Consider the following 25,618-nt stretch of genomic DNA (forward strand, 5'->3'; position numbering starts at 1 on the left):
CAGCAAAATGAATCTAGAGTATATAATATAATAGACTGTGATAAAACTAAGAAAACCCAGTGAAAAGAAAATAATCAAGAAGTATGAGTTACTGTGTTTGTATGTGTATGGTGGGGGGGGGGGGGGGGGACTTAAGACACAGTAGCAAGAAAAATACTGCTGAGAAATTGATATGATTCAGTAAAGTCTCCAAAGACAGCTCACAGTTTGTAACTATCTTTTATTTCTCTATACCATCTGTCATATACATACATACACATACCCAAACATATTTCATTTAAATCTTGTTACATGATCATACAATTAGTAAAACATGTTAAAACTGGTTTATAAAAATACTTATGAAATCTCTAAACCATTATCATAAATATCTAAGCCATAAATGTGCATGGTAGTCCCAAGGCAGATAAAAAACCTTAAATTTCAAAATGCTCTATAATAAAGTATGTGAACACACCTGAAGTAAAAACACATTATATTGTAGGATTCAAACAATCAAAAGCAAAGTTTTCAAGGAACCAAATACATGATCACATTACAATTTTACATACAGATCTATCAACAACTCTAAACATGACACTAATGTTGAAGATTAGGTGAATTTCCTAAACAGCATGAAAAGTTGTAAAACTTTACTCTTTAAATATTATAGGTGTCACAGATAATATTTCCTATCCACCTTACTTTTAGAAAAGTTGAAAAGAAAATTAATGTGACCCTAGAAATAGATTCAACTTATGAACAGTAATATGAATATTAAGATAAAGAATACATACTTATTTAAATATAGTTCACTCTTTAAGTATGTTTAGGGAAACATTAAAAGCCACAGAAGTCCAGCTGGAGAATATGGAACAGATTCAGATAAGATTAATACCTTCTTAGGTATCAGAACTGAAAATGGATGTCTGAGTGCTGAAATGAATATCATAATAATCTCCTAATTTGAAAATAAAAACCTATCAAAAGTATTAATATGACTAGTTATATAAAAGAGGTTGTTAAACAGCACATTGAAGGAATTTGATTAAATAGTCATCAACAAAGCTATTTATTTGTGCCTCCCTGAAATAAAGGTATTGAAAAGAAAATGATCAAACCTGGTCCACTTTCTGTGCCAATAAATTTTAAGTAGAATATCATCAAACAAACACACACACACACACACACACACACACACACACACACACACACACACACTGAGTAGCTTTTTTTTTTTTTTTTTTGGCTACAAGAGCAGAAGTAAACACATGAAACAAGACACCCTGGTCCACAAAGCCTAGATATTATCTATCTGCCTTTACTAAAGTATATGCCAATCACTTCTTAAAAGACTGGCAAGAATCTCACCTGTAGGAACAGTTGTGGTTTGGATCTCGAATTCATCCTCATATCATTCTATCTTTAGATTCTCATCAGACTAATGTATTTTTAATAATAATAAAATCAATACAATTCCTAAAATGAATTTATTTCTCATTTTTGTTATATCAATGACACAAAGTAGTAAGTTTCATTGGTATTCCTTATCATGTTCTCCTCTATTACTCTTCCTTATTACCTACTCTTCACTGTCCCGTTTTGCTTTCCACATCCCTAATCATCTCTTTTACTTTCATTTTTTCTTTCTTTGTTTTTTCTTACTAAATTCCGTACATCAGATAAAACAAAGGACTTGTCGGAGATTGGCTTTGAATTCATTTAACATGATGATCTCCAGTGTTGTTTGCCTACAAATGACATAATTTTTTACCTCTTTATGGCTGAATAAACTAGTATAGGTGTACTACATTGTTTTTATCTATCCACCCACTGATAGGCACCTAAGCCTAGACTAAATTCTTAACTTAGTGACTGTGAATAATGCTACAGTATACATGGCATATAGTTATTTAATAACCTTTAAGAACATAATCAAGAGTATGGATCGATATGACAGTTCTGTTTATTTGTTTGTATGGCTTATGTTGTTTGAGACAGGATCTTACTAGCCTGCAACGCTTCAGCCTATGCTGGCCTCTAACTTGCCATCCTCCTGCCTCAGCTTCCAGAGGAGAAGGTGTGAGCCAACATGTCATGCTAGTATTTCTATTTTTAAGTTTTTAGACATCTCATAGAAGGTGGTACTATTTACATCACTACAACAGTGTGTAAGGGGCTCCCCCATCCTTGCCAATCTGGTTTTAGTCTTCTACATGAGAATATCCAGTGTAATCAGCACTACCTGCTAAAGATGCTGTCTTTTTTCTAATGTATGCTTTTGGTACCTTTGTCTTCTATTCCATTAGTTTACAAAGGTTTGTTTTTGTGCAGGTACCATGCTAATTTTGTTAGCATATAACATTTTTTGAGGAATGTTCTCTTCAGAAGCATGATGTCAAGAAATCCTCAGACTAATTTCCCATTTTTAATGTGACTACCACTTAGGTAAAAATGGCAATACAGCAAAACTTTCAAAATGTGAGCTAGATGCTGATGGTTCAGGCCTACTTCTAGCTACTCACAAGGTTAAGATACAATGATCACAAAAAGGCCCATCTCAAATATAACAAGTAAGAAGCCAGGCTGAAGATATGGTTCAAGTGGCAGAGTAGCTACCAAGCAAGCAAGCCTACTGAGTGACAAGCACTGAGTTCAAACCCTGGAATTGGCATTAAAAAAAAAAACTTCTTTATGTTCTTATATGTATTTACTTGTGCATTATTTTAATATTTACTTTAGCCTGCCTAATTAACACAAATCTTTTTGTTTCTACTTTACACTTAGTAATGCTAAACATAATTCCTGTAAGTTATAACACTTAACTTACAATGATACTTTTATGCAGGTATTTCAAAATACTCACTGAAAAATAAACTATAGAGAAATCTTTTTTAGGAAATCCCTTTAAGAAATCTTATGTTGCTGTTTTATTACCTTCACTGACTGACAACCTACATTTTATTAATTATATATTGGCCAACTGAGCTCATAAGTGATACTCATCTACCTAACTTTTTTCCCTGATATCATCTTTCAACAAGCGAGGTATGGTTCTACTATTGTGGTAAATAAAATGAAACAATTTCTTTTTATGAAGCAAAGCAATAGTAGAAAAAATACAAACCTTAAAAATAGGATCTCAAATCTCTGTTTTTAACTTTTGCTTTTATTTTTATTGTTACTTCCACTGTTAAATCTTATCCTTTCTACAAAAGTACAGAAAGCTTAAACATCTAATTTCAACATGACACACTGTGGGACACAGTCAAAGAGCTACTAAGTCAGGAAAATATATGATACATGACATGCAAAATTTCAGAACTCATCTGAACTTTATAAATATAAATCTCAGGCTAAGTGCTACACAAACCTAAATCCCTTATATAAAAACCATTATTATTTATAAAGACATTTAATTATTAAAGCTAACACAAAAATATTTTCTCGGAATTTTAGAAAAGCACAACTGTAGAGAATACCCAATCAACACAAATTGTTCTTCTTTCTTCTTAAAAAAAATTCCAATTTTAAAAGTAATTCTTGGAAAGAAAATGCAATAATTAGTATATGTCTAGTATATGTCTAAATAGTATATGTCTAATTTTCTCAGATGAGCAGAAAAGCTCAAAATCTATGTATATATAACCATATAAAATGATGCTAAGTGAAATGAACCCCAAGATATGGACACAAGAGGTCTTTCTTTGTTGTTGTCTTAAATGTACTATGCAATTTTTTTTGTTTCTTTAGTATGTTCTTCCCCATGTGGTATATCCCCTGTTCTCACTGTACTTGGTTTTGGTACCCTGCGTTTTGTATATATATTTATCTAATTTGAGGAGAAGAAGGGGAATAACAAAATGCTGAAACAAGAACACAAGATGACCCTTGCAACAATGATACTCACAAGACAACTTCAGGGGGGTGAATTGGCAGGGGAGGTGAGGGAGGTGGGGGAAGGAAGGGATAATAGGAGAAAAACAAAGAAGGGGGTAACAATGCTCAATAAGAAATGTACTCATTACCTTACTCATGTAACTGTAACCTCTATGTATAGCATCTTTACAAGAAAATAAAAATTTTTTTAAATAAAATAAAAATAAGGGAATAATGAAATGTTCAAACTTACCAGAACTGTGGCAGTAGTCCATATGTTGTGGAACTTGGATAGTGAAGGCTACCAAATCTGGAGCTAAAAGAGATTCTGGCTTTCTAGTCTCATTGAGCCACTTGGTACTATGAAGGTCTTTAGTGTCAGAGGGACCTTGAAGCAAAGGAACCAGCTTCTCTTTTCCACTGTCTCCTGAGTAAAAATAGTTATTGAATGAAACAAAAATAAAAACTCTTCAGTAAAATGTAAGAATAGCCTGGTGACACTTGATCTTAAAACATACGAATACAAAAACATTTCAATTAAATTTCTGAATTTTAAGGATACATTTAGTTGATAATTTGTAAATCTGACTGGTAAAACTACTTTTAAAATGTTCCTAATTTTGTTGTTGTAATTGTTATTGGTTTTCATGGTACTGGCTTGCACTCAGTAGACAGGCACTCTAAAAATGAGCCATGACTCTGCTCTGTTTTGCATAGACTTTAAAGTTTCATTTTTTTGCCTGGCACATCCAGGTACATGACCCACCTATTTTACTGTTCATAATATAGATGGGATGATTATACACCCAGCTATCAGTTGAAAAGTGGGTCTCTTCTGTGTGCTGAGGCTAGCTGAGAATAGCATCCTGAACCTAATTTACCAAAAAGCTAGGATTACAAGCCATGAGCCACCAGTGGCCGGGTCCATTGTTAATTTTTAAAATTATGTTTCAACTTTTGCTAATAAATGTAGTCTCTGTTCAATTTCTTTTATAATGGACTGTAATCCTAGCTGAGGGTCTGAGATCTGAGGACTGCAGTTCAAATCCAGCGGTGGACATGAAAATCCATGAGACTCTTATCTCCAATTAAACACCAAAAAGTCAAAACTGGAGCTATGGCTCAAGTGGCAGAGCACTAGCCTTGAATAAGAAAGGTTAAGGACAGTGTTCAGACCCTGAATTTAAGCTCTAGGACTAGCACTAAAAAATATATATACAAATTTTTATTTATATATATATAAACACTCAGTTTTTAAAAATTAAATGCAATAATTACAATTATAATCTTATCTTGAAATTTAGTCTGTACTGAAAATATTACAAATAATTTAAGGAAACCATTGTAAAATACCAGTTGGTAAAGCAAAGTCAATTATAACTCTGAAAACATCCAGATTTTATTTAATCCTGCAATACTAATATTTTAATATTTAAGTGTCACATATAACTCCGAATTTCCCAAAAAGTATCAGAAAAAATGTTATTTTTCCCCTTTGTAAAGCTGTAAGGTTCGTTTCTTAAATAAAATTAATTTGTTAAAGTCAAGAAGTATCATCCTGGCACTATTAAAAAAATTTTAAGGCAAATTAAAAAAAAATTAAAACCTCTGATTCATAGGAACAATGAGTAAATTCTTGTTTCAGTAACGCTCCTTGTAAAATGCAAGGCCAATTCTCCTATACAGGCAATAAAGTTTTACACGATCCAGCTGCACATACCTGGGGCTTTGGCACAAATTTTTATTGATCCCATGGTCCCAGAGGCACATTTGACCAATGATGTGCTGCAGTACTTCAATTCAAGATTCTGGATTGAGCCCTCAAGAGTTGGCAGGGGATTCTTAGATTTCACACCTAATAAAAGAAAACTGCAAATGTACTAGCCGATTGAATTTAAATAATTTTTATACTCCTTCACCAAGGCATTTAAACTTAATTATATTTTAATTATCTACCTCAGATGTTCTTATGGTATTTGTGTTAAGTTTCAGAGTTCAGTGTTTAAAAGGTGAAAGGATATAATTTTAAAATAAATGGGCTGAACTCTCATAACTATACTTATGCAGTCAGCTCTTCATTAATTAAGTTCAAGAAAAAAAAGCAAATGTACAAATATTTACCTTAAAAACAGAAGAGGTTTTTAAATCATATTTGACTTTATAATTTTCTTTTTGAAGTATTATTTATTTTGGTGGAGATATTTATAGAGAAAGCTACCAGAGTAATAAAATGTATTGGTGACATGGAGTAAAGAGATATAAAATAACAAGGTTCTTAACTAAAAGCACATCTTATAAGCAAAAGAAACCAAAGGAATTTTATAAATTAACCAATTTCATCACATAACAAAAAAGGTAAATATTAATATATCTATTGCATACTACTTGGTAAAGGATAAAGGTAACAATTACCATAAAAATGGCTGATTTGAAAACTTGATCTGAAGGGTAAAGGCAGAGAAGCCTAAAGAACATTGTTCTGACAGTACTGGGGATTAATCATAACCATTCAACATTATCATCATCATCATCATCTTATCAACATTTACTGAAAACTTACTATGTGTTATGCCTATAAAAACCACTCCATTCTCACAAAGGCCTCTAATATAGACATTATTATCTAAAAACATCTGTTGTATTAAGGCACTAGGTTTGTAGAAAGTTATTAGATCACAAATAGAATACTAAAGTATCCTCAAGTCCAACAGTAGTATCTAAACATATGCAATAAAACATACAGAAACATACAGGCAAATATCTAAGAAGCTGAAAAAAAAAATGGTTGCTCTAAAAAACAGTGTTGGTTACAGGAAGGGTTACCCCTTTTGTTATAAGCTGTTCAAAACCATAATTTACTAAAAACAAAGCAAAAGGTTATCCAGAACCATCTAGTAGCCAAAACCCATGAGAGTGTGTTAGTTTCTTGCAAAACATATTCTTGCCATATAATCTTGCAATTGTGTACTTCAGTATTTACCCAAAGGAGTTAGAATTTAAACCCACACAAAACCCTACACACCAATATTTATAGCAGATTTATTCATAATTGCATGAGGCCCTGGGTACTATACCTAAAAATGCAAGGAAGAAAGAGAGAGAGGGATCAAAACAGGCTATAGACTATAGGATTCTAAGTATATAACCTTCTACAAAAAGTGAAGTATGAAGACAATAAAAAGATCAGTAACTACCAGAGATTGGGAGCACTGGAGTCACAAATATTCAGAGCAGAGAGGATTTTTGGAGCTGTGAATACACTGTATGGTCCTGTAATCGTTGAGTATACACATTGTGCAAACCCACAGGATGCACAACACTATGAGTGAACCTAACATAACTATGGACTTGCATGATTATGTGCCAATACCAGTTCATCAGTAATACAAATGGAGAAGTTGATATTGGGGGAGGCCATGTATATGTGGGATGAGTCAGGGAAGGGAAAATGAGAAATCTTTGTACCTTCTTTTCAATTGTACTGTGACCAAAACTGTTCTTTTCAAACTGTCTTTTAAAAATGTAAACTAGTAATAACAACAACCTGCTCTTTTCCAAGCTTATTTACTTAAATTTGATCAGTCAACTCTATTATGATTCCATGTATAAAAAGGTGAACATATCTTGGGGTTCACTTCACTTAGCATCATCTTGTATGGACATAAGAGGTCTTTCTTTGTTGTTTTAATGTACTATGTGATTTTTTTTTGTTTGTTTCCTTCCCCCATGGTATATCACCTGTTGTCACTGTACTTGATTTTGGTACCCTGCATCTTGTCTATACATTTGTCTAATTTGGAGAGGGGAAGGGAAATAACAAAACGCTAAAACATGGACATAGGATGACCTGTTGCAATAATGATACCCACAAGACAGTATATTGGAAATGAACTTTACAATTTCGGGGGTGGGGAGAGGAAGGGCTAATGGAAGAACAACAAGGGAAGAGGTAACAATGCTCAACAAGGAATGTACTTATTGCCTTACTCATGTAACTGTAACCCCCCTCTATACAGCATCTATACAAAAAAATAATTTTTTTAAAAAGGTGAACACTTAGCTAGGCACTGGTGGTTCACACCTATAATCCTAGTTACTCGGGAGACTGAGATCTGAGGATCACAGTTCAAGCCAGTGTGGGCAAGAAAGTCTGTGAGACTCTTATTTCCAACAAACCACCAGAAAACAGGAAGTGGTGCTGTGGCTCAAGTGGTAGAGCACTTGCCTTGAGCTGAAGAGCTGAGGAACAGCACCCAGGACCAGAGTTCAAGCCCCACAACACACACACACACACACACACACACACACACACACACACACACACACACACACACACACTTGTTAGCATATAGATGTAACATGTCATTTACAACTCCTCCCTTCTGGTCCCCACCCCCTCTTGGTGATTAAAAGCCAAGTTCAGTGATTACTAAGGTGGCCATAGTAAACCATGCCAATGTACATATCAAGTGCCTGTTTTGCTCTCTGCTTTTCAGTTTTTCTTTCTTCTTACTCCTCCTTCCTTTTCCTCCTTTCTTCTTTTTTCCCTTCCCTCTTCATCTTCCTCTTCATCATCCTGTTCTTCAATTTTATTTTTTAGAACTAGTGCTATAAGTTTCCTATGTAAAAAGAGGTTATAAATGAATATTATCCTCTCTAAGATTCCATCCATGATAAATGAGAGAGCCACAGGATATGCAATGACATTAAACATATTGTGATACTCTATAGTAAACACTCTATTTCAGTTTTCTCATCTGCAAAATAAGTGTAAGTCACTAGCTGCCTTAAGAGTAATCACGAGGTGCTGGGAAGGTGGCTCAGTGGTAGAGCATTTGCCTTGCATGCATGAGGCCCTGGGTTCGATTCCTCAGCACCACATAAGCAAAAAGAAAAAAGCCGGAAGTGGTGCTGTGGCTCAAGTGGTAGAGCGCTAGCCTTAAGCTGAAGAGCTGAGGGACAGTGCCCAAGCCCAGAGTTCAGGCCCCACGACCGGACCCAAAAAAAAAAAAAAAGGGTAATCACGAAAGCTGGGTGCTGGTGGCTCACGCCTGTAATCCTAGCTACTCAGGAGGCTGAGATCTGAGGATCACGGTTCAAAGCCAGCCTGGGCAGGAAAGACCGTGAGACTCCTATCTCCAATAAACCACTAGAAAACCGGAAATGGCGCTGTAGCTCAAGTGGTAGAGCACTCGCCTTGAGCTGAAGAGCTGAGGGACAGCGCCCAGGCCCCATGACCAAAAAAAAAAAAAAAAAGAGTAATCATGAGCATTGACTGAAATGATAAGTGGACAGTGGCTAGTAGTGCATTTGGCATAAAAGCACTCAATAAATTTTACCTACTATATTAAATTACTATTAATACAAACAAAGCAAACTTGAATTGGGGAAACTCAGTTCACATATGTGAAGAAGGAGTAATGAGAAACTGAGGTATAGTTTATTGACAGTGAATACACACAACATACACACTGTCCTGGGTTCAATCCTCAGCACCACAAAGTAATAAGGTAGTTTATTGTGAGATACATAAACCAGTAGACCTTTATTCTAATATAAACTCTACCATCAAGAGCTGCATAATCTAGGATTTTAAAACTATGTGGTTCAGTTTTCTCACCTTAAATAAGTGAGGAATTAGATTTCGTGATGATTAAGATTATTTTCATTTCTAAAAGACATTGGTTATTAGTATCAGTGAGTGGGGGAAATAAAGCACTGTATCACAGAAAATAAAAAACAAAAGTAGAGTTTCAGATACAAATACTGTCATAAACTCCCAGTACTTTATTGTGTAGTAAAATTACAGTAAATAATAGCAGTAGTTACGCTTTTTCAATATACACTAGAAATATCTGGACTTGGGAAAATCAGTTCATGATGAGAGATGAGATAATATTACAAAGGGACAACTATGAATTTATTTACCAACTAATACTGCAAAAAAATTACAAAACAAATATCTCCACCTAACCTCTAGAACTCTAACACCAGGTAAACAATAATTGCTGTTTATAATACCAAATATAAAGTAACAGAGGTTTATATTTTCCCTATATATGAAAGTTTTGGGTTGAAATGGTAATGCCTAAGGGCTAGTTATGATAATTTAGTAATAACCCCTTATGTAACCTTCAAAAGTATACTACACAGGATGAGATATGAAAATAAAAATCCCAGATAAAAAGCCAAAAGGCCTACTTCTTGGATGAGGTAATTTTATAGCACTACAGAAAAGGAAACAGAAGAAACTAAAGTTCTTAGTAAAACCACTGGTTTAAATATGTTTAAAAGGAATACTATGCAAAAGTTCTATTAAATTATACTCTATATTTGAACAGTTAATAGGGGGATATAGACACATTTTAAAAAACTATTTAAAAAAACGTATTTAAAAAAATCAGAACTCCTATGCAGGGTATGTCTACAGAACATGTGAAATGTGGCAAAGATCTTTTTAATTATCTTAACATAGAGAACAATGCTAAATGACTACCTGAAACAATAAGAAAATAATAATCATGGACAAAACTGTGTCTGAGATTAGCAAAACATAATGTGTGCTAATGTGTTTAGAAAGAGTTGATAAAGAGGACATAAGAATAAAAATAAGTATAACATTAACTCACTTGACATAGGACAAGATCATTCTTCTTTCTAAATCCTGTTCTGCCAGTGGCATTCTGAATTCTACCATGAAGTACAACAGTTAGTCTACAAGTCTGGTTGTCCAATCATTATGAAAACTAGATGCCAGTAAGTTATTGTTTTACTGTAAGAACTCTCATTGCATACAACTAGAATTCAATCTTACCTCATCCACCACTGCCTTCCAATTCACATCAGTGACAAAAGCCTACTACCACAAATAACTCTAGACTATCTCTCAATATCTAGGGCAATCAGTTACCTTGGCTCAGTTTATCATCATGATCTGTAGAGCATCAGCTTTCAGAAAGAAATTTGCTTCTAAACTAGACTTCCAAAACTAACTGATACAAATTTTATCTCTCCTGACTCATGGTTACCTACTAATAACTGCACTGAATTTGACCCACATCTTCCATTCCTTTGCTCACTCATTCATTCAATAATTATTTATATTCTGGATTACAGGACTAGTAAAAGAGAGGTTTTGTTTGTTTTTCCTTTTTAAACTAACAGTAAAAAGAGCAAAGACAATTAATATTTCATCTACTTTTAATCTTAGGAAAAACACTTCCTGCTTTTCAAAAACACCTACAAATTTCCATATCCTGATAATGTCACCACTTGATATATTCATCTAGTCATCTTCCTTCAGATCCCTCCTTGTTATGTACACAAGTTGCCTCTCTCTCTCTCCCTGTCTGTCTCTCTGTCTGTCTCTCTTTGTCTCTGTCTCTCTTTCTGTCTGTCTGTCTCTGTCTGTCTCTGTCTCTGTCTGTCTGTCTGTCTCTCTCTCTCTCTCTCTCTCTCTCACACACACACACACACCAAGTTCTTAGTTCCTCTGTTCTATTTATAGCCCTATAGGTATGATAAAAATAAAAACAAACACACTACAACAAAAATAAGACAACACTCTTAAAATTTACAAACCACCTAGAAAATGTTCCAGGATATTTACAAATTAGTTGGGGTTTTTGTTCTTTCAAATGGTCAAAAAGAAAACGTTGAAATAATTTTACAGTGATTACTTGCATGTTCAGCCAAGTGCATGAAGGTCATGCTTATAACTCTAGTTACCCAGGAGACTTAGACTGGAAGATCAAGGTTCAAAGCCAGCCCAAACAGACAAATCTGAGAGATTCTAATCTCTAATTAACCAGCAAAGGCTAAAAATACAGATGTGGCTCAAGTGGTAGAGTGCTAGCCATGAGTGAAAAACTCCAGAGAGCTCATTGGACCCTGAGTTCAAGGCACAGAATACACACACACACACACACACACACACACACACACACTTCACTTATTTGACATACTATTGTATTATAACTATAACTTAAATTATTAACAATAACAAAACTTAGTTATAAACTCAAAATTCTATCACCATCAGTCCTTTTGAAACTGAAAAATAATTTATCAAAGAAACCTACAAGAATCCATTATGTCTCAAACAGCTCCTGTAGTCTCACTGTGTTCTTGTATGTCTTGCTGAAGATAAGGTCAGAGCTCCTGACAATTATCACTAGCTGACTGGAATTGTAACAGGAGTTAAAATATATTTCTCTGCTATCTGTCTAGGTGGAAAAATTACTGAATTGCTCAGTTATGAAAATAGAGCCAATATGCTAGTAAAAACCTTATTTCCCAAAAATAATCACTGCAAATTCTTTCTCAGCTTTTCGGCAGTTTGATGAACCTAAGCTGTCAGAAGTCCAATAAACAGTCAGAGTCATAAATGTAGACATAAAGAGAAAATCTGGCCCAGTTCTCTACTATTTTAGCGCTTTGACTTGCTAGCATAATTTCACTTCCTACAACTGTAAGACCAACTAGGTAGCAAGTTGTTTTTTGGACTTCCAGTTTGCCAAGCCTTAGTAACAAAATTTAAGCCTTAACATTTCAAATACAGAAGCTTGGAAATAGATGATTCAAAATAATTTGTTATAATTTATTTTTCTTTTTTGCTCAGCTCTACTTCTGAAATTCATCTTACTTAGAACTCTAGGTTGATCAATCTTATTTGATTATTTAATTTTTAATGACAAGTTATATAAACTAAAGAGTGATGTTTCATTACATGTATAAATTGTAGATTTGTTGCATCAAGCTAATTATGTATCATTTCAAATATTTATCATTCCTTTTTTGTAATTTATTTATTGGTATTGTAGAGGTGATGTATAGAGGTGTAACAGTTACATAAGTCAAGTAAAGAGTACACTTATTGTTTTAATAATGTCACCCCTTCCTTCACTTTCTCCCAGTTTTTCTCTCCTGTCCCCCTCCTACAAGTTGTATAGTTCATTTTCAACTTAGTGTCTAACAAATACCACTGCTACATTTGTTCACTGTTTGTCCCACCATTTCTATGTTTCTCCTCACCCTCCCAAAGACAAGTAAAGGAACAAACAAAAGGAAAAAAAAAACAGAAATAACAAAGAAAAAAAAACTCTTGTTTCCCTTTTCTGGAGTTCATCTTGATAAATACTATTTTATATGATCAGATGCACATAGCTATTGCACATTTCTGATCCTCTCCTAAAAATTTCCTCCTTTGGGGAGGAAGTAACAATATTGGGCAAGAAATGTACTCATTACCTTACTTATGTAACTATAACCCCTCTGAATATCACCTTTACAATAAGTTTTTTATTTTAAATTCCTCCTTTGGTCTCACTCTATGTGAATGCTTAGAGTCCTAAACAATTTATCATGTCCCAGTGTTGTTTTTTTTTCTACCATCAAGCGCATTTTAAGGTAAGAAAATTGAAAATCCTTTCAGCTACTTTGAAGTATACACAAGCAAAGAACTTACTATATAATAGATTACTAGAATTTAATCTTTCTAGAAGACTGAAACTTTGTATACTTTAACATCCTTCCCTTTCCCTCTTTGATAATCAACATTCTACTCTACTGCATCACCATCCAACTAAATCTGGATCCATAGGAAAGTAATATGGGATTTATCTCAATATGCCTTTTTTTTTAAAAAAAAGAGTTCGACAAGAAAAGTACTGACTACCTTACTTATGTAACTGTAACCCCTCTGCACAGCATCTTCACAATAAAATAAAATTTAAAAAAAGGACAGTGAGTGTTTGTGTGTGTTTCTCTATTTGTACATTGATTGACTATTGGCTTGTTTCCATATCTTGGCTACTGTAAATAATACTGAAATAAACATGGAAGTAAAGACAGCTCTATGAGATACTGATTTCAGTTCATTTGGACTATATACTCCAAACTAGGATTTTTGTCTATTGCTTCTTTGAAACTGTATAATTCTTTGCTTCTTAATAAAGAAGTGTCTGTAGTTTGGATGTCAATTTGGCTTTGTGTTTGAGGCACACTTAGGAATTATAATAGAACTATTGAAAATGGTATGAACATGTTTCTTAATAAGAACTGTACACATCAGGCACCAGTGGTTCACATATGTAATACTCAGGAGGCTGAGATCTAAAGATAGTAGTTTGAAGCCAACCCTAGGAAGGAAAGTCTGTAAGACTCTTAAGTCTAATTAGCCACCAAAGGCCAGAAGTAGAGCTGTGGTTCAAAAGTTAAGAGTGCTAGCCGGGCACCCGTGGCTCATGCCTGTAATCCTAGCTACTCAGGAGGCTGAGATCTGAGGATCATGGTTCAAAGCCAGCCTGGGCAGGAAAGTCCGTGAGACTCTTGTCTCCAATAAAACCACTAGAAAACCGGAAGTGGTGCTGTGGCTCGAGCAGTAGAGTGCTCACCTTCAGCTAAAGAGTGCAGTGACAGTGCCCAAGCCCATAGTTCAAGCCCCACGACTGACCCAAAAAACAAAAAAAGTTAGAGTGCTAGCCTTGAGCAAAATGGTTTAGGGATGGACAGACCTCGGGCCCAAGTTCAAGCCCCAAGACTAGCTAGTGCATGCATGCATCTGTGCATATGTGGGCGTACACACATGCACACGTACACACACACATCACTATTCATTATTATCATCAAGTGGAGAACTACTATGGCAGATCCAAAGGAGGCAGCAGGCCTGGCTCCAGAAACATTCACATAGACTCCATGCTACAGCATACTCGAGGTAGTGCTTACCTGACAAATATAACAAAAACCTAACAAATCACTTAAGAAGACATTTAATATTTGTTGAATGAACCCATTATTCAATGAGTAACTAGTGAAAAATACAAAAGCAAAGATAAAATATAGGAACAGATGTCATGATAAGAAAGATCAATGGCAAGAAAGATCAATTTTAGCTGTGGCTCACACCTGTCATCCTAGCTACTCAGAAGGCTGTGATTTGAGAAGTTCATAGCTAGCCTAGGCAAACAACATTGTGAGACCCTTAACTCCAATTAACCAACAAAAAGAACAGAAACTGTGGTTCAAATGATAGAGTGCCAACCTTGAGCAAAAGAAAATCTAGCTTGGAGCCCTGAGTTCTATCTCCAACATCAGTGCACATACACACATATATACACACACACACACACACACACACACATATATATATATATATATATACACAAACACATTCAACTTTCATAACAAAATTCAAAAACAATCAACTTTAATATAAGTAAATTAAAGAAAACACATCATTTTGTATGTACCATATATTAACAATACTACTGAAACTTTAAAAAAAATAGCATCCCAAGTTTCATTCATGGAATGGTATAGGAGAATAATTAGTACATACTGTGTGCTATTTTTATAGTTTATAATGTTACCAAGTTATTTCAGTTCTGGGGACTTATCCAAAAAAATAATTTTAAGAAAAAAAGTTTATATGACCATCACAGAAAGTCATAATAAACTTGATCAAAGATTCAGGTACATTATGAAATATTACTATCACATTATTTATAAAAGCCTATATTATTAGATACTTATATAAAAGCATGCAAAATATACTTATTAGAAAATGATTAAAAATTGAACACAAAATGGCGTAAGTATAATCATTTTAGCTGTCATGAAAACTACACAAAGAAAAAATAGTAGACATTATTCTAAAAGTTAGAAATTAGGTATAAGTTGCCTTTTACTATAGAAATCTAAAATTGTAATATAAAAATGACTAAATGTTGAAATTTTTAATAAAATTGAAGAAGTTTCACTGTAAAGCCTATGTCTAGTAAAAACATATACCTTCAAGAATGAAGGAGAATGGTTAACCCTTAAGTAAAAGGAAGGCTATTATAAAAGAGCTGAAACTAGTTGTCCAAATATAAAGTTAAGAATAACACAAGAAACTTTCTCATATTAGGAAGAAGAGAACATGATAAGCAAAAGATAAATAAGTAAAACATATAAGCTTTCTTCTTCCTCTTAAATTGTGTTTGCTGCTGAAGAACAAACAATACCTGGTATAGTTCTCAACATACATAGAAAATTATTTTAAACTACTATAATCAAGGGAGAGTAGAGAAAGACACAAAAAGAAAAACCTGTTTTCTATATACTGCACTTAAAGTAGAATAATGATGCCAGTAAACTACAAGAAAGTAGATTAAAACACTTGGTGCATATACTCAAAAGCACCATACAAAAATAAAAATGAAGGGGCTGGGAAGGTGGCTCAGTGGTAGAGCACTTGCCTTGCATGCTCAAGGCCCTGGGTTCGATTCCTCAGCACCACATAAGAAAAAAGCCGGAAGTGGCGCTGTGGCTCAAGTGGTAGAGCGCTAGCCTTGAGCTAGAGAGCTGAGGGACAGTGCCCAGGCCCAGATTTCAGGCCTCACGACCGGACCCAAAAAAAAATAAAAAATAAATGAAAATGAAATTTTAAATATTCTTGAGTAACCTACAACAAGTCAGGCAAAAGAAGCAAAGAAAAAAATGAACAACTCGAAAATAAAGACAGACTTAAGACCTGACATGTGAGTAGTTATATTAACTATAAGTGGTATAAATATATCAAGTAAAAAATTAAGATTGGCTAAGCATGATGGTATATATGTCTATAATCCTAGCTAGTCAGGAAGTGTAGAAGAGGATAATGGGTCAAAGAAAGCCTGGGCAAAAAATTAGCAAGATCCTTATCTCAAAACCTGGTATGGTATGGTAGTCCACTAAAACCAGACAAACAAAAGCACAAAACCATATCTGGAAAATAAAGTGAAAGCAAGAAGATGGAACCATGGATCAATTGGTAGAGAGCTTGCCTAGTAAACATGAAATCTCTAACCATTAAAATGCCAGAAGTAAAGCTGTGGCTCAATGTTGTAATGCTAGCCTTGAGCAAAATGAAGTTAAGGGACAATGTTCAAGCCCTGAGTTCAAGGACCCAGTATGAGTACCGGGATGGGGAAAGGGGAGGGTGCTGAGGGTGAGTGTTACTAGTAGACATGAATTGTAGAATCTCCAAAGAATTACACAAAAAGAAAACAAAGCCACATATTAGAGTTCTTTTCTTATGATATATTCATAAAAAAGAAATTCTTAGAGACAGAAAGCAGATTACAGGCTATTAGATGATGTTAGAGAAGAAAGTTTAAAAAACTGGTAGTTGCTGGCTGGGCGCTGGTGGCTCACGCCTGTAATCCTAGCTACTCAGGAGGCTGAGATCTGAGGATCATGGTTCAAAGTCAGCCCAGGCAGGAAAGTCCATGAGACTATTAATTCAATAAACCACAAGAAACCCAGAAGTGGCGCTGTGGCTCAAGCGGTAGGGCACTCGCCTTGAGCTGAAGAGTGTAGGGACATGGCCCAGGCCCAGAGTTCAAGCCCCACGACCAACAAAAAAAAAAGAAAAAAGAAAAAAAACTGGTAGTTGCAAGCCTCACACCTGTAATCCTGTAATCCTCACAAGGCTGAGATCTGAGGGTCAAGGTTCAAAGCCAGCCCGGGCAGGAAAGTCCATGAGACTCTTGTCTCCAATAAACCACTAGTAAACCGGACGTGACACTGTGGCTCAAGCGGTAGAGCGCTCACCTTGAGCTGAAGAGATGAGGGCAGTGCCCAGGCCAAGTTCAAGCCCCATGACCAAAAACAAACAAACAAACAAACTGGTAGTTGTAAATTCTTGTGTAGTCATAAAACACCACAAAACTGTACATTTTAAAAATGAGCACACACCTGTAATCCTAACAGCTTACATTTGAGGACTGAGATTCAAAGCCAGCCCAGGCAATTAAGTGTGGGAGACTCTTATTTCCAATGGCACTGTAGCTCAAATTTTAGAGTGCTAGCCTTGTTCAGAAAAGTTAAGGGACGGTGCCCAGATCCTGAGTTCAAAACCCAGAACTGGCACAAAACAAAACAAAAAAGAGTATATGACCAGGAAGCTGAAACATTGTTGGGGGGGAGAAGGGTCCCAAGACGGGGAGACAAATGAAGAGAGGAAGTATGTGTGCTAATAGTCATTATACTCAATCTACATATTGGAAAATGAGGGTATGTATTTAGTTGGGAAAGAACAATGGAAAGGGTACACCATACTCATAATCTGATTTGTTAAATTGAAACCCCTTTTTTGAAACATAAAGATAATAAATAAACAAACAAATCTGTGAGTTTTTACAGAGCAGAAGAGAGGGAAGAGGGGTAGATGAGGAGGGGGGCTAAGGAGGGAGAGGTGAAGAGAGGGAGGCAGAGAAACAGAAAAAGAGAAAAGCTCAAAGGAAAAAAAGACTAATCAGTGTCAGGCTTAAAAAGAAAACCCAATGTTCAATCACTTGAAGCCTAGAACAAATTTCAAAGTAACTATTGGGTAGCCTTTTAATTTCTCATCTATGCACATGAAAATCTACTTGCAAAAGAACATTCAATGTTGAAACATTCCATGTTTATCGAGTCACAATACCTATGAAATATTTTGTAGTTTCTTTAGAACAAAAGTTTAAAACTACAAGGAAATATTTTAGTTCATCCATCAACAATATTTTCAAAGATATATATATATGTAGTATATAGTATATAGTATATATACCATATATGTATCCTGAAAAGACAATTTAGGATGCAGTATTTTCTAGTCCTTAATAAAAATTAAAATTTTCAGGGCTGGGAAGGTGGCTTAGTGGTAGAGCGCTTGCCTCGCATGCGTGAGGCCCTGGGTTCAATTCCTCAGCACCACATAAGCAAAAAGAAAAAAATCAGAAGTGGCACTATGGCTCAAGTGGTAGAGCACTAGCCTTAAGCTGAAGAGCTGAGGGACAGTTCCCAGGCCCAGTGTTCAGGCCCCACAACTGGACCCAAAAAAAAAAAATTAAAATTTTCCTGATCCCTAAAATAAACTTTCATAATTAAGTTGCAAATTAATATATGTAGTATTACAGTGGTAGTTATTACACTAAATAAATATTAATCATCAATCCATAATCATTACTGAAATGTTTACAAAATACTATTAGCCTCTTTATCTAGTCAACCAATGAAAGAAGCTAAGTGTCTATACAAACCAATCATTTTACCAGCAGTTTTATATTTCTTTAAAGGCTCATATAAAAAGCACCTGCCTAACATGAGTAATGGAGTTTTATATTCACTGCACTTAGGAACAGCGTATGTAACCTATTCCGTTTTCCTCCCTTGTGGAATATATTTCAGCTTATATTGCACAACAAGTTACCAATGCATATAAAGACTCTCTGATCAGTCATTTGGACTGCCATCAGCAACCTGCCTACCTGCTTTTTTCCCCTTTGCCTGAAGCAGCATATTTACTTCATTTAGTAAGTCAAATGAAAAACATATCTTATGATCTTACTCTTTTAATAGGTATGTAGCATATGTGTATATATTAAGTTTATTTGGGATACAAATGCTAAGACATAATCCTGAAACTATAATTTTTACAGTTGTAGTTAAAACTTGCTGAGCACATCATTCTAATGGAATAAAACATAAGCTTATGTGAGGCACTTTATGTCTACATCCTTGAGCAATCTACAAGTAAAAAATTGCCACACAAGCAACAAAAGGTAAACTAATGTTGATCTACTAATGGCCAAGCTTTAATATTCAAATTGAATCAACCTCCTTTCTAATTAAACCACTGAGATATTTCAAAGCACAAATATCTCAGTGACTGCCAAACTTCCTGAAACAGGAATGAAGGTAGTTTCTAAAAGAGTAATAATGGTGAAAATGCAGCTCAGATAGATCTAAAAATTAAGTACCCATGGATAAGAAGCACAAAATGAAGATTGGAGGTAATTTTTAATAAAGAAAATGAAATTTGTATGATTATAAAATGACAGCAATACCATAAAATATTATAATACCCTTTTTACTATATTAGAGAAAATGGGTTTTAAAGGGAAAAATAAAAATAAACAAATAAATAACCCAAAAATCTAATTATGTAAGGCAAAAGCTCCACACTGCCCCTTGCTGGAGCCCTCATAAAATAATCTAAGGCCAGTAAGGATCAAATAATGAACTTAAACTCAACCAGGCAAATTAACTAACTAACTGTATCAGGTGTAGAGAAACTCAGAACTATAAGATATACTACTATAATTCAAATAGTTCACAAACCATGAGGCAAAAAATAAAAAGCCAATAAAAAAAATCTACCTAATTTACTAATCAAGTACACTGGATACTAACAAACACAAAATCCACAAATGTATAAAACTTGCATATTCAAAGCTCAAAAGTGGAGGTTTTTTTGTAAATGGTGAAATAGTAAATGTATTAGGATTTACAAATATATAGTCTCTGTTAAACTGATTTAACTCTGCCACTGTAGCATAAAAGATAATCGATGCAAACAACCAAATAATGCTGATTATTTACATTCCATGTGAAAACAGATGATGAGATGGATCTGACCCATAGGTAATACTTAGGCCATCTCAGACCATAAGCACTTGTTCTCCACTCTAGTTCCACATTAGATTAATGCAAGGAGATTTTTTGTGTGTATATCTGCCAGGCACTGGTGGCTCACTCCTATAACCTACCTACTTAGGGGGGGCTGAGATCTGAGGATGGTGGTTCCAAGCTGGCAGAGCAGGAAAGTCCATAAGATTTTTATCTCCAACTAGCAAAAAGCATTAGTAAAGATATGGCTCTAGAAGGACACCGGTGGCTCACGCTTGTAATCCTAGCTACTCTGGAGGCTGAGATCTGAGGATAGCACTTCAAAGCCAGCCCTGCAGGAAAGTCTGTGAGACTTTTCTCTCAATTAACTGCCAGAAAACAGGAAATGGCACTGTGGCTCAAGGTGTAGAGTGCTTGTCTTGAGGAGAAGAGCTCAGGGCCATCATCCAGGCCCAGAGTTCAAGCCCCAAGACCAACAACAACAACAAAAAGATATGGCGCAGTGGTAGAGAGCCAGCATTGTGCAAAAAAAGCTAAGAGTTAGTACTTAAGCCCTGAGTTCAAGTCCAAGTACTGGCACACAAATGTTTGGACAAATGAAGAAATTATCAGATCTCACATTAAAATAGGTTTACATCAAAAAATGAATGTGGCTTAGTGATAGAGTGCTTGCCTAGCATGCATGAAGCTCTGGGTTCAATTCTTCAGTACTACATACACAGAAAAAGCTGGAAGTGGCACTGTGGCTCAAGTGGTAGAGTGCTAGCCTTGGGCAAAAGAAGCTCAGGGACAGTGCCCAGGCCCTGAGGTTAAGCCACAGGACTGGCAAAAATAAAAACTAAAATAAATATATAAATTAAAAAACTAAAGAAACTCTCCCTCCCCACTCTCTCTCTCTCTGGTGCCAGTCCTGGGGCTTGAACTGAAAGTCTGGGCACTGTCCAAGAACCTTTGTGCACAAAGCTAGTGTTCTATCACCGAAGCCACAGCTCTATTCTTGATTTTTGGTGTTTAATTGGAGATAAGAGCCTCATGGCCTTTACTGCCCAGGCTGGCTTTGAATTGTGGTCCTCAGATCTCAGCCTCCTGAGTAGCTAGGATTACAGGAATGAGCCAACAGCACTCAACTGAAATTTTTGTTTTTTAAGAAATCAATATCTAAGCCTCATGCTCAAAGATTCCCAAACTATCAAGTCTGATGTAGGGCCTAGCTATCAATGTACTTCAGAAGTCTTTGATACTCCTCTAGAGGAAAACAAGTTTTGATATGATATGCCCAGAGTTGATGAATTGTGCGTTTTTGAACCTATCAAATTTTGGCCTAAGAATGAAGAGGAACAAAGATGGATCAAGAAAAAAAGGCAAAAAAAAGGCCACAGAGACATATATGTACAGAACAGACTGCCATTAAAAGTCAACGATATCTGAAAAATATAGAAATAAACAATAAAGAAAAGAGGAATTAAAATATTCATATGCTTGTTTCTATACACAAAAAAATCATATGTACTCTAAAGTCAAGTTATTTAACAAAGGAAAGGTTGTTATAACTGAAGAAACTATTCTAAAATGGACTCTACAATTTATTATTTAAAATTCATTCGAATTAGTTACTGAGTTCCTATGGTATTCAAATCACAATTTTAAAAAATGCATAGGAAGAAGGTAGAAACAAGACAAAAAAATTCCTTTTACAACAGATATTTAAATTGTAGTAGGTAATGGATAAAGCCTGATTATTTTAAAAAACAGCAGGCAAGTGCTTTATAAAAATTTTAATACAATAAAAACAGTAATAAGATAAATAGCATTACTAAAAGGGAGGATTCACTAGGTTTAGTAACTTGTCTAAAGTCACACAATAGCTAAAATAGGACTTGAAGAAGATTTGACAATGAAGACTATGATTTTAAACAACTATGTCATACAGATCCATCAGCTATTAAAAATAACTACAATAATAAATTGTGAAGCAGAGAAAACATGATAGTCAAAGAACAAAAGAGAATAAATTAGTCACATTCATTTACATATATAAATCAATTCTGTATCACAGACATAAATACTGGGAGATAAGCAACACAGACTACATTTTTTACTTTCACATACATGCAAGCACTTTGACATTCATGTGCATGGACACATATTTTAAATATCTAAACATTCTATGTATGTATTTATTTGTATGTTACGTATCTTCTTCAGTAGGTTTTTTTCATTTTTAAGCACTCATAAAGCTAGTAAAATAAGGCCGGCCCTTCTTACTTTTTTTGAAAGACAGTAAGGCTAATTCTGAGGTATGATACTCTTCAGATTTAGGCCCTAGTAACATAATTTATCAATTTTTGAGATACATGGTTAAAATGACGAATACTCTTAATGTTGTTATGAAAGAGCCTTCTAAATGTGACAATTTTACAAATATAGTCAGGTATCTTTCAGGGACACATTCCAATAGCTTCAAGGGAAAAATGGGAGGATACTTTTTTGAATGGAAATTTTTCTCTTTATGAGAATTTTTGTTTTATAACTATATTCTTATTGCTAAAGCAGGATATAACTGGCATATGCTACCTTTAAAATCTATATTTCTTAAGCTTCAAGAGAAATACTATATAATATTTGATGAAAGAAAATTCTAACATACACAAATTGACAATTCTTAAAACCAAAATTATTTATCATAAAATATGTACAATTTTTAATATCAGAAACTCTTAATGAAACTTGAAAATTGTATAATCTTGCATATTTCAAAGAATTATTGTACAACCTATTTAATTTGTGAGAAAATAGCTTATATAAATGCCAGTTGTACTTCTATGGAAAGACAAATGTAAATGTATTTAGTAATCTGATTTTCTTTCATCTTGTCTCCAGTTTCCATGTAGATTTATAATGTTCATTGTTTCCAATTTGAACAAATCACCTAATGGCAGAAAGGAAAATATGTGAACCTTGGAATTATTTGCAGTTGGAGAAATCCCTTTTGTCTGGCCCATACAAGGCCTGCAATCTGTTTTAAACACAGATTGTCTGTCTTTCGTCTGACAGCCACCAAGCTGCACAAATTACTTTCTGCCTGTTCACCTGTTTGCAGCTGCATCTGTAAGCTAAAGATTCTGCAGTCTGACTTGAGCAACAACTTCAGGATTGATGACATGTGCTGCTGATAAAGTGAGCAATTTGAAGAAATTACTGGCTATAGTTATTGAAAGACATCTGGGCATGAGCTGAGAACTAGAAGCCTTCAATCATGTGCTTGCAACCTGTAGTGGCGGCAATAGTGTTTGAAGTGATACCCTACTAAAGGCAGTTGGCCCTGGCACTAAATAACCAAGCAATATATGGAACATAATCTCTCAAATGAGTAATAAAAAGTTCTGGCTTTTAGCTGTAAAATGAAAGGTTCAGCCTGTCTTCAAAATATTCTAATGGAAATAATTTAAGGCAACAATTAAGCTTTCCTGAGGCAATCTTTTCCTGGATTAACTTGATACATATTTTTTATTCCCTCAGTAATGAACTATTTCTAACTGCTACTACGAATACTACTATTACTAGTGCTACTACTATAAAAGAAATAGCACTACACTCTGACCTTAGAACAACTTTTCTGTCCATTATTTTTACTTGTCAATATTAAAAATAGAATTACTATTTAATCTCTGAGGTGGAAAATTTTATCTAAAGTTCTAAGAAAATAACGTCATACAACTATGAGGATCAAGACTAAGGTTTATCTGTAACCTGAGCAGTTTACTCAATTATTTTTTGTTGCTTTTCTGTCCTTTTTATGTGGAACTTTCTGTTTTTTATGTACTTTTTGTTATAAATTGTATACTGCCAGAAAAAATCTATCACTCAGGTCAAATATTAGAAAATGTGGTTTCTTTTCCATTGTTCTGTCTCATTGTACAGGCTTAATTCAGATTAAAATGTCAACATGCATTGGTAAACCTGCTTCAATCAAAATTCACTTTAAGACTGACACAAAGATGAAAATACAGACCCTTTTCACATTGAAAGTTAGACTTAAAGTAAAATTATGTCAGAAAGAATACAAAATATGTGCCTTTTATGTTAAAATTGAGACATATTTACTAGTGAAGGAAAAAAGAGACCATGACTATTAAAATAAAAATCTTTCTGAAACATTTGTCAGTTTGATGATTTTGCTAAGTGTATTAGAAAGGTATATAAATCAATTTACTATAAAATAAGAAACTATGATAGTAGAGGTCTATAAGCAAAAGACAATATAATTAAAACTTTATAATGTACGCTACTATCAGGAGAATCAATTTATTTAGGTCTACAAATGTGAAATGTTAGTATGTTTCACATGCATAGCTAAGTAGATTACAGACTTTCTATAACATCCTTAAAATTTTCTAACAAAAAATGAGTAGATTTGGGGTAAGTAACAGAATTTCTTTCCTTTAGTAGCAAACACTCATGTATGATAAAATAGAATGAAGACCATGAAGATATTATAGGAAAACCAAAACCAAAACTCAGATAAGCTGTTACTATGGTGAAAAGTGTAAAACATTCTACTTTATACATATTCCAAATATAATAAAAGTCAATATTTTGAATATATCTAATCATATTATTACAAATCAACAATATACTGAAGAATTAATGTTAGCTAGCAAGCTATGGTAATTCTAAGGGAATGTGATTCTCTCGAATACAAATCAAGAAGAGATAAAAATATAAATCTAAGTCTTTTAAATTTTCAGTATAACAGACGAGTTGTCTATTTTAATAGTAATTTAAGTATCTATTTAATCTTTAACAGATAGCAATTTTTTTAAATGTCAGAGGGGTTACAATTATATAAGCAAGCTAATGAGTACATTTCTTGCCCAACATTATTACCCTCTCCTTTGTTATTTTTCCATTTTTCCCTTCCCCTGGCCTCCCTCCCCACACAAGTTGTAGAGTTCATTGCCAATACAGAGTCTTCTGAGTATCACTGTTGCACCAGTTCACCCTTGATCTGTTGTCTCACCATTTTGTTATTACCCTTCCCTTCCCCAAATCAGATAAACATACCAACACCAAAAACAGTGGCAACAGAGTAGAAACCAAAGGGATAAAGAAAAAAATAAATAATATCACATAGTACTTTAAATGCAACAGCGAGACTCACAATATGTTGGAAATGATCTATACAACTTGGCGGGGGAGGATGACTAGAGGGGCAAGTGGGAGAAAAATGAGGGAGGCAGGTAACAAGTTTGACAAGAAATGTACTTATTACCTTACTTATGTAACTGTAACCCTTCTGTACAGTAAAAAAAAAATGATTAAAAAAAAAACAAAAAAAACTTTT

General features: G+C 34.4%; 1 protein-coding gene across 2 annotated transcripts in view; it reads right to left on the reverse strand.

Moving 5' to 3' along the window:
- The window catches only part of Vps13b (vacuolar protein sorting 13 homolog B), a 505,216-nt gene that overhangs the window by 365,450 nt on the left and 114,148 nt on the right, over positions 1-25,618 (reverse strand). For both annotated transcript variants that reach the window (XM_042673185.1, XM_042673186.1), the window contains exons 18-19: positions 5,579-5,713; positions 4,112-4,285 (exon numbers count right to left, since the gene is read on the reverse strand). In XM_042673185.1, the coding sequence (XP_042529119.1) occupies positions 4,112-4,285; positions 5,579-5,713 (309 nt within the window). The remainder of the gene's footprint in view (positions 1-4,111; positions 4,286-5,578; positions 5,714-25,618) is intronic.

The sequence above is a fragment of the Dipodomys spectabilis genome, unplaced genomic scaffold, assembly GCF_019054845.1.
Source record: "Dipodomys spectabilis isolate Male_0828 unplaced genomic scaffold, ASM1905484v1 ptg000783l, whole genome shotgun sequence".
Lineage (NCBI taxonomy): Eukaryota > Metazoa > Chordata > Mammalia > Rodentia > Heteromyidae > Dipodomys > Dipodomys spectabilis.